Genomic DNA, 14,672 nt, shown 5'->3' with positions numbered 1-14,672 from the left:
ATATTCCCTCCCAAAGTGGTGGTCAGAACCAGTGAGAGCCAGTTGCTGGGGGCAGCAAAAAGCAGGGTCAGCTAACAGAGGTGGCAGGCCTTTGAAGCTTCCCCTTCGTGGGTGCAGCCCATCCTGGGGGGGAGGCTTTGATTCTGGACCCAGAGAGCAGAGGCTTTTTACCCAAGGGATCCAGAAACCTGTCTGGTGGTGGCAAATGGTGGGTAGCCATTCAGGAACCATACTAGGGCTGGTCGTTTTTCAGGGGGCATCTCTAAGATGCCCTATGAGTGCATCTTACATTAAATCCCACACTGGCATCAGATTAGGTTTAATGTGCTGAAATGTTTGCCACCAAGGTTTCAGTAAAGCTGTTATGGAGCTGGGGAGATTGTGACAACCAGATCCCCAACCATATACTCTTTTATGGCATTACTGCTCTTACAATGTCTAAGAATGTACTTAGGCACTGTAGGGGTAAATTGCTTATGCAACAGTAGCCTCAACCTGTGGGCTGGGAAACCCTGGTAGAGGTGTGACTTGCCTAGGCCACAAGCAGTGGGTTGCAGGCATGGCACACAGTGTGCCTTGTTGACTTGTCTTTTCTCTACACCCAAACACCAAGCGTGCAATGGCAGTGTGTGGGTGTTAAGGTGCAGGGTCTCTAAGGGTGGCACAAAAGGTGCTGCTAAATTATTTGGGTTTAAATATACATGGGTTTTAGTTACCCTATTTTAAGTACAATCTGAAGAATTTGGCCATTATAACCTTCCTTATAGGTTGCACAATATTTTGTCTTAAGTGATTCTACAAGCCTTCCTGAAGAAAGGCAAACATCTACACTTAAGACATACTATCAAAAAGTGCTCCAGGATACCCACACGTAGGCGGGACTATTTAATGCTTATGACTTCAATGGAGATACCCCAGAGAGGAAACTGGGATTACAGGTTACAAACCATTCCTTCCTCACCGACCCACCAAGCTCCCATTCTGTTGAGGTAACTCACACAGTCTGTAGGAGGCTGGCTTAGTATATGGAGCACACTTATATAAGTTTAGCACCCTGCTCTAATCCAGACAACCCTTATGGTGATTTCAGTGGTCTTAAACAACCATAACAAGCTCTTTAAGTGGTAGCTGTGGAGAGTAGCCTACAGGCTTAGTCCAGAAGGAGTGTTAAGCAGCTTGTTTAATCAGTTATAATCATGTAGTGTAGGTTAAATGAAAAAGAAGCACAGTGTAGTTATAAAAATTCACTCGCACATTGAGGGGATTTGAGACAAAACCATATACTAAAGAAGAGGAATACGAACTGCGACTGAAGTGAGGACTTGGACCAGGAGACTCAGAAGAGCTGGGGACACAGGGAACCACCCAAGGTAAGTAACCAGGAACACCGCAGAGTCTGTGTGCAGCGTGGAAACACAGCTGCATACTCACAACAAGTCAATAGGAAAGTTGTGGTTGCATTTTTAAAGAAGCACCCTTCCCACTTTTTTTCATCAGCAGTAACGGAGACCGAAGATGAATGAGACACTGCTACCTTTAAAGTGACCCATTCTGACTGAACGAGTTACCTATACCTTTCTCGAAGCACCAGCAAGACTTGTGTGTTTTTTTAATGTTTTATAATAATCATTTTTTCAAGCTTTGAATGCTGATTTTACAATTAGATGGACTACGTATCTTGAGCTGTCAAACTTCTCCGTATAATCTGGACAATGTAGAGGTTACTGGTCCAATTTTTATTCTTTTTGGTACGAACACAGACTGGTTACTACATCGCATTGGGTGGTAACAAGAAAGTTTCTTCTTAATGACCTGCTATTTACTTTATGCACTCCATGTATTAGAATATTAGGCACAGATATATTTTTCTTTCTTCTTTGCTTTCCTTTTTTCTCTTTTTTCACATGTTGGTAGGTATCGGACCTTCTCATCTTCTCATTTCTGGACAAACGGTTTGCTACACATTTTGTGTAATACTTTCACTCTCCTAATTTTATTCCAAATGCACATCGTCCCATATAAATGATATACGTTTTTAAATCATCTAGGAACTAATGAATGCTTACATATACGCTTTCTCTTTACCATTGTCCTTACAGCCTTGAGAAAGTCACGGTGGTGACGAAACACGCGTTGGCTGTTTTTCGTGTGTTTTCTGAAACAAGGACTGGACCGTCATTACATCCTGGAAGAAAGCTTTTAAAATTATGTCAAGCATGATTTATATGTCTTAGTCCTTGCCCTTTTGTAGGAAATATTACACATTGTTATTATATAAGAAATAAATTATTAATGGAATATATGATTGCATCTTCTATGTTTGCTGTGTTATGAGGAATCTTTTCTCATCTGTTTTTCTTTGGGTCAAACTGACAGATTATTTTCTTTAATGAAATTTGTGATATTGTGAGTGCCAGGGTATTTTCTGAAAATCCTTCCCAGTGGACCCTGAAGAAACCCAGTGGAAGCAGAAGGTTGGAGAGTCACCCCACCTGTGAATACCCCAGGAACCAGGATACCTACACCAGGGAAACCTGATGCATAAGAGTGAAGTGATGTCAGAAATCGCTGTAGACCACAATGGAGGACTTCAGGAGAGATGCAGCTGGCGAAGAAGGTGAGAGAATTGAGTAGAATCCAAGGGTGCATTCTTGAAGACGAGAACCTGCAAGCAATGGGGAGAGTCTATGCCGCTCATAGGTGACCAGGAGGCACGGAAGAGCAAACCACCGATGACGGAAGATGCAGGAGTGATGATGGTGACCTTGTGGCTGCAGCTGTGAGCACCAGGTAAAACTGTGGAAGACTAAGAGCCATTCACAAGCTGGCCCGCGTCAAAGGTTGAGAATGAGGGAGTAGGTGTCCGGCGGGAGCACCAACAAAAACCTTGGCAGCAGCAACAGACATGATAAACTAAAAAGAAGCAATGTTGGAACCCGCAAGGTCCAATGGGCTCACATATTGCAGGAGAGTCAAAGCAGGCCCCGATCAAGCAGGGGAGCCCACTGAAGCTCAAGAGGACCCAAAGGACGAAGGCAGAGGTGTCACAAGAGGACCTCGAGCAGCTCACCAAAGGTGCAAGCCCACGATGCAGAGGATGCTATGAGGACGAAGATCATGGCAGGAAGAGATGCTGTAAGCTGGAGCTTCTTGTATCTCTGGAGTACAGAGCGAATAAACCTTGGTAACTCAAGTCGACGCGATGCACAGGGGATCTGAAAGAAACCGGTTAGATTAGATTCCTTACCTTAGAATATCCCCAGGGGTCAGTCTGGATCCAGAAACTTTTGCGTAGCAGTACCCCTGCGTGTCGGTAGGCGTCGTCTGCGGCTCCCCGTTCGACGTGGTTGGCGCCGGGATGACGTCGCCGAAGTACTTGGACGCCGCCCTTGCGCGCCAGTTCTTCTTTTTTCCGTGCCAGCAAGCGCCGATCCGGACAAAAAGTGGTACCCTTAGTCATTTTTTGACTAAACTTTTTCGATCCTTTTTGATCGTTGGACTCGTTCGACTCGAAAAACAGGTGCCGGTAGGGATGCAGGGTTCAAACCCTGTGCCAACTGCAGCCGACTGAGGTCGGTTACCGACCCCCATCGCCGGTGCCTGTATTGTTTAGGGGCTGACCACGATGACTAGTCCTGCCCCGACTGCCGGGCCTTGACGTCGAAAGCTAGACGGGAGTTGTCCCGTAAGCGCCTCGAGCTTCGGCAGTTGGCCCCGCGCCGTTCAAGGTCCTGGTCCAGGAGGCGGTCAAGGGACCAGTCGTGGGGCCGGAGTCATCACAGCTCGGCGAATCGGAAAGAAACAGGTTAGTATTAGATTCCTTACCTTAGAATATCCCCAGGCGTCAGTCTGGATCCGGAAACTTTTGCGTAGCAGTACCCCTGCACGTCAGTAGGCGTTGTCTGCGGCTCCGTGTCGGTCATCGGCGTCGCTAGCGCCGGGATGACGTCGCCGGAGTACTTAGACGCCGTCCTCTCGTGCTGACGTCAGTTCTTTTTTTCCGCACCAGCAAGCGCCGATCCGGAAAAAGTGGTACCCTTAGTCATTTTTTGACTAAACTTTTTCTATCCTTTTTGATCTCTTTTTCGAGTCTAACGACTCCAACGGTGCCGGTAGGGATGCCCGGGTTCAAACCCTGTGCTGACTGCAGCCGACTGATGTCGGTTACCGACCCCTATCGCCAGTGCCTTAATTGCTTAGGGGCCGACCACAATGACAAGTCGTGCTCCTACTGCCGGGCCTTGACGTCGAAAGCTAGGCGGGAGCGGTCCCGTAAGCGCTTTGAGCTCCGGCAGTCGGCCCGCGCCGTTCGAGGTCCCGGTCCAGGAGGAGGTCGAGGGACCAGTCGCGGGCCAGAGTCATCACAGCTTGGCGAGTCGACACCACTCGTCGGGCTCCAAGTCCTCAGGTAAGAGGCACAAGAAGTCGAAGAGACAACATCGCTCTTCTGACTCCCCCTGACACTCGTGCGACGTGGCCTGGGTTTCGGGCGACACCACCCAAGCGGCTCTACCGGAGCCGCAGACGTCGCGGCCTGCTCCATACCCGCTGGTCCCTGGGCAGAACGTGACACCGGAGGAGATCAATGCCTTCCTCATGGCCATGAGGTCATTGCTACTCCGTTGGGCTCTGCGGCGCCTTCAGGCCCCGCGGTCCGGACTGGGAGCCCAAGCAGGCTGGGTGCTTACGCACCAGCGCTGTTGGGTGCTTCGGCCCTGGCGCCGTCTGCGACTTCGGTCCCGACGTCGCAGGGCCCCGTCGGATCTGGGTCGCCGCTGGTCGACCTAACGACCCCTCCGCTGGCGGCGACTCCTAGGATGTCACCCCCGACGCCGTCCCCGGACGATGTCGTCCCCGATCCCATCATCGTTCCGGCTCCGGCGTCGGAACGGCGTCGATCGACTCCGCACTCGACGTCGAGAGAAGTGAAATACTTATATGATCCGGCCCCATCATTTGAACCTGAGTACCAGGTTGAGGCGGATTGGGAGGGGTCTGAGGACCCTCTGGCACGGGAGTGCCAGTCTTTTCAGGACTGGGCAGGTGAGCTAGGGGGAGGCCAGTGGTTTGGACACTTCGCCCGACACTGGATTTGTCTCCCCTCCTACCGTGGCTACGGAGGAGGGGGCTGCCTACAGTGTGGTGTTGAAGAGGACAGCCAAGGCCTTGGCTCTTGAGCTCCCCGTCGTGGCCGTGAGGACTAACCTCCTCACTGAGGTCCTCAAACCGCAGGCAAGCTCTTCGGAGACTCTTCTGCCATTCAATGAGGCCTTAACTGACGTTCTGTTGGGCACTTGGTCCAGGCCCGCTACAGGTCCCCTGTAGATAGGAACGTGGCCAGATGCCACCGCCCGGGCGACCCTAGCTTCCTGTTCACTCCCCACACCCCCGAGAGCCTGGTTATCCAGGCCTCTAGCTCCCAGACCGCATTCCCGACAGCTCCCCCTGATCGGGAATCCAAAAGGTATGAACAGTACGGAAAAAAGATGTTCTCCTCACTTAGTTTGGGGTTGCGGTCGGTCAACACCGCTTGCCTTTTGGGCCGTTATACCCACTCTGTGGGACACGGTCGCGGACGTGCTGCCACAATGCCCGAAGGAGGCCCGGGTTAAACTCGCCCAATCTCTTACGAAATGCGGCACGATATTCCATTCGATGTGGGCTGGACACTATGGACTCGCTGGGCAGGGCGATTGCAACGACGGTGGCGGGTCGCCGCCACGCCTGGCTGAGGTCCGCCAACTTTTCGGCTGACGTCCAGAACACCCTTATGGACATGCCGTTTGAGGGCTGTCGCCTCTTTGGACTTCAGGGCTGCAGCCAAGTCCTTGGGCCTATCGGCCCAGCGCCAGCAAACTATTGCCTTTCGCTCCTTTCGTGGCCAAGGAATGGGCACCCCCACACATCCTGCCAGCCACGGCCTGCTGACTAACATCCAGCGCGGCGGCGGACATGGTGATACGCTGTGGAGGTGCCAGAGGACAATGGAGAGGAGAGTCCACATCCACCCCCGCAGCATACGCCTCAAAGCCTTCCTAGTCCGAGCTTTCAGACCCATTTAACGCCAGTGGGTGGCAGGGTTCGCCATCACCTCCTCCACTGGCGCAATATCACATCGGACAGGTGGGTGCTGCAAATCGTCCGAAGGGTCTACTCCCTCCCCTTTGAGGCGACCCCTCCAGCCAGTCCACCGCAGTGCCTCCGCGTTTCGGGGGATCTTCTGCAAGAGGAAGTTACGGCCCTTTTGGCCAAGGGGGCCATCGAGCGCGTTCCTGGGCCAGAAGTAGGGTGTGGTTGTTACTCCCACTACTTTCTGGTTCCCAAGAAGGGCTAACGGGGCCTACGCCCTATCTTGGACATGCGGAACGTCAACAGCTTCCTCCGGAAGGAGAAGTTCAAGATGCTGACTTTGGCTCAGGTCTTAGCTGCCCTAGACCCTGGAGACTGGATGGTAGTGTTGGACTTCCAGGACGCTTATTTCCACATCCCCGTCCTGCCGGCCCACCGGCATTACCTGCGGTTCACGGTAGGCCACGAGCATTTTCAGTTTATCGTGCTCCCCTTCGGCCTTACCAGGGCCCACCGGGTGTTCATGAAAGTGATGGCGGTGGTCGCAGCTAGTCTGCGCAGATTAGGGGTGTCAGTCTTCCCCTATCTAGACAACTGGTTGTTGAAGGCGGGCTCGCCCCATACAGTCGTCAGCCACCTCCAGACTACGACCGACCTCCTGCACCTGCTGGCATCAATGTGCCGAAGTCACACCTGTGTCCCTCTTAGAAGCTCCTCTTCATCTGAGTGGTTCTAGGCTCGGCGCAGTTTCGGGTTTATCCTCCCGAACAGCGGGTTCCGGATATTCAGGCTCTGATTCCGATCTTTCCGCCTTTATCCCGAGTCTGTCAGGTTGACGCTGCGGCTTCTGGGACTGATGGCCTTCTGCATCCTTCTGGTGCATCACGCCAGGTGGCAGATACGGGCTCTGCAGTGGGACCTGAAGTTTCAGTGTGCCAAGCATCAGGGCAACTTGTCCGACCACGTCTTGATCTCGGAGGGCACTGCAAGACAGTTGAAGTGATGGCTCACGGACCGCGATTGGGTCAACAGCAGATCCCTCTCCCTACCCCAGCCGGAGCACGTAGTTGTGACCGACGTGTCCCTCGTGGGCTTGGGGGCCACATGGGAGAGGCCGAGTTTAGAGGCCTCTAGTGTCCGGCGGAGTCCTGGCTCCACATCAACCTTTTGGAGCTGCGGGCGATCCGGCTTGCACTGAAAGCATTCCTCCCCTCTGTCCAGGAAAGTGTGGTGCAGGTGTTCACGGACAACACCACCGCCATGTGGTACTCCAACAAACAGGGCGGGGTGGGGTCGTGGACCCTGTGCCAGGAGGCTCTGCGCCTCTGGCAATAGCTGGAACATCTGGGCGTGACCCTGGTGGTTCAAAACCTGGCAGGTTCCCTGAACGCCAGGGCGGACGAACTCAGCCGTCGGTGCATGATGGATCACGAATGACGTCTGAACTCTGACGTGGGGCAAGGTCTCTTTCAGCAGTGGGGAGAGTCTTGGTTAGATCTATTCGCCACAGAAGAGAACACGCAATGTCATCAGTTCTGCGCGTTGGAATTTCCAATGCGGCACTCGCTCGGAGACGCTTTTCGTCACGAGTGGAGTTGCGGTCTGTTGTACGCCTTTCCACCTATACCTCTTCTGCTCAGAGTTCTGAAGAAGATCAGGAGAGACCGGGCTCAAGTCATCCTTGTGGCTCCAGACTGGGCACGAAGATACTGGTATCCTGAGCTACTCAGCATGTCAGTCGATCCCCCGATTCGTTTGCCTCTTCAGGAGGACCTTCTGTCTCAGCAGCAGGGGCCGGTCCTCCACCCGAACCTGTCCAGTCTCCACCTCTATGCGTGGAGATTGAGCGGCCACAGTTGAGGCCATTTGACTTGCCTCCTGAAGTCTGTGATGTCATTCTGGCAGCCAGGCGTCCCTCCACAAAATCGGTATACGCCTGCAGGTGGAACACATTTGTGGCATGGTGCACAGCAAAGGCTGTGAATCCACTCTCTGCCGCCCTTTCTGAGGTTCTCCTCTTTCTTCTTTCTCTTGCCCAGCAGGGCTCTGCTCTGGGCACTATTAAAGGCTACCTCTCTGCCATTTCCGCCTTCTTAAGGCTACCTGATCAGCCCTCTCTGTTCAAGTCCCCAGTTCTAAATAGGTTCTTGAAGGGCATCACTCATATGTTTCCCCCTGTTCCTTTTGTGATGCCTCAGTGGGACTTGAACCTTGTTCTAACTTATCTGATGTGCGCTCCCTTCGAGCCACTTCATAACTGTCCTCTTCGTCTTCTCACTCTTAAAACTGCATTCCCGGTTGCCATCACCTCTGCCAGGATGGTGAGTGAGCTCCAGGCTTTCTTCACAACCTCCTTTTCTTTCTGTCCATCCGGACAAAGTTGTTCTAAGGACGCGTCCCTCCTTTCTGCCCAAGGTAGTCTCAGCCTTCCACATCGGGCAGTCCATCACCTTACTCACCTTCTTTCCACCTCCGCATCCCTCGAAAGAGGAAGAGAGGCTCCACCGCCTGGACCCAAAACGTACGCTCTCATGCTATCTGGACCGCACACGCCAGTTCCGGGTGGATGACCAACTCTTTGTTGGTTATTTGGGCGCTAAGAAGGGACGGGCGGTCCACAAACGGACCATTTTCCGATGGGTCGTCTTGTGCATCAAGGCTTGTTATTCACTGGCTGAAAAGGAGCCTCCTGTGGGGCTACGTGCCCATTCCACTCGGGCCACGGCGACTACTACTGCCCTGGGTCGGGGAGTCCCCTTGCAGGACATCTGTCAGGCAGCTACGTGGGCCTCGCTGCACACATTCGCTAGACACTACTGCCTGGACAGTCAAGTCCGGAGAGATGGCTTTTTCGGCCATTCCGTTCTCCAGGACTTTCTGGTGTGATCATTGGTTCGCAGATCCACCACCGGGGTTGGTATTGCTGGGGTATCTTTTCTAAGGTAAGGAATCTAATACTAACCTGTTTCTTTCAGATGCACAAGTTACTTACCTTCGGTAACGATATATCTGTAAGAAACAGTAGTTAGTATTAGATTCCTTACCGCCTCACCCATCCTCCCCGTTCTGCAAACCGAAATCTAGGGTTAAGCTATATCCCTTTGAGGGCCCTGGTTTCATGGCACCAGTGTTGGTTTTTATCATGGCTCTGCGTTTCTGGCGCGGAAAAGCTGTGTATAAGAACTGACGTCAGCGCACAAGGGCTGCGCCTAAGTACTACAGCGACATCATCCCGGCACCAACGCCCCTGACGACGGACGCAGAGCCGCAGACGTACCTACCGACGCGCATGGGTACTGCTACACAAACGTTTCTGGATCCAGACTGACGCCTGGGGATATTCTAAGGTAAACAATCTAATACTAACTACTGTTTCTTACAGATATATCGTTACCAAAGGTAAGTAACTTGTGCTTCTGTTCCGGTAGTTCCGACGAGGGATACAGGTCTCAAACTTGCTGAGAGGACAGGTCAGGCCTCGAGAGAGTTGCAGAACCACCACCTCTGTTGCTGACCCTTGTGAAGTCCGTGGGACGTCCGGAGCAGTAGACCGGTCAGCTTCGTTGCAGTGCCTGCAGATCCTGGAGAGTGACTCTTTCACTCCAAAGACTACTTTGGGTGTCCTTGATGCCCACAAGCCTGGAGAGGAACCTGGAAGAAGCACAGATGACGAAGAAGACTTGCAGAACAACAAGACCAGGAGCAGCAGGAGTCTTTCTTGGTGCAGTCTTATTTCCCGGTGAAGTCCAGGTGCCCAGACGATCGAAGTTGAAGTGGTTTCAGGGGTTGAATCTTGTCCCACGACAAATCTGAAGAGCCACCCACAGGTAAGCCCTTACATACTCTAGGGAACGGGTTGGCACTGTTCAGAGGAGGGGCTGGACAGAGGGGAGGATAATGCCATGTCCTTTGTCCAGTTTCACACCAGAGCGGAAGCCAAATTAGAGTATGCAAGGAGGACACCGAATGTGCTGGCAAGTGTCCCCAACCTAGCCCAATACATTAAGTGTAGTGACCTCAAATCTAAGGAAATATATCTGCTGTGAGAGGTGCAAGCACCAACTCACACGAATTGCAATGTAGGGCCTGTAGTCACAGTTTCAGTGAACTACCCTGGGTGGCAAGATACATGGTGCAGCACAGGTGCAGCTCTGGTGTGCCTATGCGCTGGGTACCTCATACTAGGGACTTGGAAGGGAGCACCAGTAGCCAATTGTGAAAGCACCAAAGTACTTAGCATTGTCAAATTGGGGGGGGGAGGGGGGTGCACAGTGACTGGGGTCCTGAATAGCAGGATCCAACAGCAAAAAGTGGGGGTAACCATGAAAGCAGATCCTACTTTCCTACACAGTCCATTAGTAAGATCCTACACAGTCCATTATTAAGATCCCAATCAACAGATCTGCACACTGGCATTCTGGTTTTGATGGGCTCTCAATCCGAAGGCATGGACAGTAATCAGAAAGAAACGGACATCAGCATGTGGAGGTGGTGTAGATGTAGTGGCTCCAATTTCACATCTGAGATGAAATAGATCTGACCCGGATCTGCGCAGTGCCACCTACCGACAAGTGAGGGAATTGCTATTAGGCATTTCCAGATCTAGTCTGGCGCCTGGGGAATTCACAAGGTGAGGAATCTAGAGTTAGATCGTCTCTACCAGCAAAAGGCTTAACATAGGGGTGTACAGAGCCAACCCGGAGCCGCACGGCACCACCTAGTCGCATATGAGAGAATTGCTGGGAAACGTTTCGGGATCCAGTCTGGCGCCTGAAAAATAGACTAAGGTGAGTAATCTGCAGTTCGATTATCCACCAGAAGGAGGGTTACTGAGATAAGTAATTTTGTTTCAGTAAACCAGCTATGTTTAACTGTAACCTCTATCATAGAAGAGTTAATTATGCTCTCAGAATGCTGAATTTTGAATGACTTTGAGTCGATGTAAACTTTGGAAGTTTGCAGTGTTAAAGTAATGTTTATTAATATTGTGTTCTCTGATAATTGCATCCCCAGACATTTCTACAAATGTCCTAAATAAATCAATAACATGTTCGATTTATTTACAAGAAAGAGATATCTTAAAAATATATTCTTTTGTGCAGCAACTACACTGCAGATGAAAGAAGAGTTGCTGGAAGGAGAAGAATATTCTTTTGCTCAAGGGACTTCTGACCAGGAAAGTAACGGATCTGGCAGCTACTACATCAAGCAAGAACCATAAGAGACCTCAAAATCTCTTTGAGAAAGAAATGTGATCAAATTAGAATAAATTTTGAACTAATGTTCTTGGCTACCTACGAGAGAGATTTAAGTTAAGAAGATTTGGTTTAGAGAACTATTTTAATGAAAAGTTTTTTTCAATTTATATGGAGATTTGGCAGTTTTGTGTTGTATTTGAAGTTTTGAAAAGGATTTTGTAACATTTTCCACATTCAGCTCCGTTGTTAGATGTTAATAAGACCACAAAGGTAATGATGTTGAATAGATTACATTTTAAATGACAGCATTACAGAAAATTGGTTTAAAATGTTTTGTGTAAATTCACACAAGTGTTATCAAAAGTGACATTACAGTGCAACTGAGGCAATACGATTTTTGTTAAATACAACAATCACATGTCTTTTGACTTGGTTACAAATTAATGCAACAGGTTATCTGTGCAGTTTTTTTATAAATATATATATATATATATATGTGTGTGTTAATTTCTATTTCTTGCAAATGTGATTAAAGGTGGTGCATTAGTACTTAATTTTCTTTCAAAGCAAACCTCTTTGGGATCTCTGTGAAACTGAAACATCTGTGCTTTTGTGTACAGCTTTTATTTTCTAAGCAGCCCAAGGTAAAGATGAACAAGTAAAATGTAAATGTAAAAATGTCACTCTAACCTTGTAACTGATGACCTCTTCAATCCCAGAAGTATTCTTTTTCAATTCAGTGTGCCATTTAGAAAGTGCAAAATATACATGTTTTCAAGTGAAAGGGTCAATTGAAATGTGTCTTATTATTTATTTTTTGTTGACATTTACTTTTGTCTATCGTAGCTTATGACGTTCCACGTTGTTCTCTAGTACCGTGACCGCTCAATGAGGGAGATAAAAAGATTTAAAAGTTATTTTTTGCCTTTTCAACAAATTAGTGACAAATGACCTTGCCACACTTTGGAGAAAAGCAGATCAGTCCTCATTCTTTCTGTGTACAAGCGCCATGACCTTCATATTGTCTGTATGCTTCTGTGGAATTGCAGCAGCATGTCATTGAATATAATTATCTGAGCACGGCCCTATTGCCATTAATAGTGAAGAATGACAGCCGTTTTGGCTGGGCAACTCAAGTGAAGGACGGAAGCAGACAGAGGAGTGAGCTAAAGCACAAGAGACAAAACAACTTTTTATTATCTTTGTAGGCCCTAGAATGCTGTCCTGTTCACCACTTTATTGTTCTCATGTTCTTGCTCAATACTTTATAACTCCTTATGTGGATACCCTTAGGGGTGATACGTTTGGGCTTTAAAAATTTGGAATTATTATTATAGCATTGGTAATACCTGTATAATTTGTCAATCTGTGTAGCCTGAATTGCTGAATATGTTTCATTAGCAAATGGTACAATATAAATGAAATACAAAGGTTAAAATAATTAATGAAGCAGTCACAGGAATTCTGTGAAGCATTGACAGGCAATGTATTTTCACTGAACAATTATATTACAAAGGCCTAAAGAAAGAGAATAATAGTGGAGCTAGGCAAGCTTTCAACAAGAAACTTTGCTTTGAAGAAAAGAAATCTCAAATTGTGACCTTAAACAATACAGGAACTGTATTAATGGCAGCTTTTTAAATATAATGTTTAATATCAAGGTAGTTAAATGTATTTTGATGTTTAGATGGAGGAAACATTGCAAATATGTTTGTTTTAAATGTTTTCACTTTAATAATTTTGAATACTATAATTTGCTGAAGTGATATTCGGCTCATACTATGTGCCTGATAATCAGGATGGAAATATCTAGTTCCTGTTTTATGAAATATTGCTTCTCTGCCTTTTATTCTGTGGTCCTTTTGGATGTGTATAATTACATATAATCCCCATTTAATAGCATGACTTGAGGAAAACCTGTCCACACTTCTCAATCATCTGAAACTAAAGGTCTATTTGAGAAAGACATTCTTAATATAATCTCTCTAGAGCACATTTTCTTTTAGAACCAGACAGGAATGTGAGCATTTGAAATATTCCAGCTACTGATTTAATAAGAAGTTGTCTACATTAGCCTTCAAAACATATATAAGTGATATGGGAGTGTCTGATATTGAGCCAGCCTTTGGGGGTTGTAGGTGCATTTCACCTCAGCTTCCTCATTTTATATTTCAAATGTATAAACTCTTTGAGCAGAATCAGAGATATAGTTACCAGGATATACACAATGTAAGCCTTCTTAGGGCAAATTATTCTTCTGGTAACAAGTGTACTCTGTTAATATGCATGGCTAAGTTTTGTTAATATGTTCATATACAAGACAAGGTTAAGGCTGTCAAGCCAGAATTCATGGGAATTTGTTTTTTGGGACCCTTATTTCTATAATTTGTATATTGGTTTTCCTCCTCTTTAACATATAACACACTTTAAGGATCCTATTACTTCAAACTTCTGTACCCCCCATTCTACTGTCAAACAGCCATAACAGAAAAGTTCATTATCTATGGCAGGAAAGGTGGTGCATGCCATTATGTTTTCAACTGTCATAATTTCTATTTCTTCTAATATTGATCAGTGACTTTTATTAAGAGCATGTACCATCACATTTAGATGTAATAACTATATGAGAAAAATAAGAGCTTTACCTTCTACCGGTAAGACTAATGCAAGGAATCCTCAGGAATTATTGTTGTATGTTTTAGAGTGCTCAGAGGTATTCTTCAGTGCACAATATTGATAACCAGCTGTTTGAGAAGGAATGTAGTGTATTTATAAATCTGAGCCAAACACAATAATAACACCTTGCATCTCTCTGCATAAAAAGCTAGCAAGATAAATCAAATTACAGACACCATATTTGGTGTATGGTTTTGTTTAAAATCAGACAAAACAATGTGCATAAATATTTGTAAACCAGCTATTTGTTTTGTGTTGTAAAATATATTGTATGGATAAATAATATGCACACATTTGTCTTTCTATGCAAAAGGGTTAATGGTATATGGAATTCAGAAGGGGTGCGTTTGACCGGTTAGTAATTTGGGATTTGCACATTCTCATTCAAAGTATATATCATTCCTTGTCCAGAAGCATACATTGAGCATAATAAACTTTATATTTTTTATTACATAAATAAAAATTGAGCTTTGCTTAAAAGATATTGTGTACAAATGACTTTTTTAAATTAATAAACACTACAGTCTATATAGAATACCTGAAATTCTTTGCCACCATTTTAAGTATTTATGGCACTGAAGATGTAGCTGCTCTGTTTGCAGCCATGTTATTTAGGTAAAGATGTGCGGGGGAGGGAACGTCCCACACAGAGCAAAAATAGTACGTTCATTTGTTTACATAATAGCTTGCTAACCAAGGGACTGCACAAACAGAAAAATAATTTAGAAA

At 47.3% G+C, this 14,672-nt stretch overlaps 1 protein-coding gene across 2 annotated transcripts in view; it reads left to right on the top strand.

Moving 5' to 3' along the window:
• MBTD1 (mbt domain containing 1) overlaps window positions 1-12,078 on the top strand; it is a 947,763-nt gene extending 935,685 nt beyond the window's left edge. The window contains exon 16 of one of the 2 annotated variants that reach the window (XM_086930849.1): window positions 11,172-12,078. In XM_086930849.1, the coding sequence (XP_086786975.1) occupies window positions 11,172-11,290 (119 nt within the window). In that variant the 3' untranslated portion in view covers window positions 11,291-12,078. The remainder of the gene's footprint in view (window positions 1-11,171) is intronic. The other variant, XM_086930850.1, reaches the window with a different exon arrangement.
• Window positions 12,079-14,672: the final 2,594 nt, after the last annotated feature.

Source organism: Lissotriton vulgaris, chromosome 7 (genome assembly GCF_964263255.1).
Source record: "Lissotriton vulgaris chromosome 7, aLisVul1.2, whole genome shotgun sequence".
NCBI lineage: Eukaryota > Metazoa > Chordata > Amphibia > Caudata > Salamandridae > Lissotriton > Lissotriton vulgaris.
Note: the sequence above shows the minus strand (reverse complement) of the source record. Positions and strands in the feature narration are given on the sequence as shown.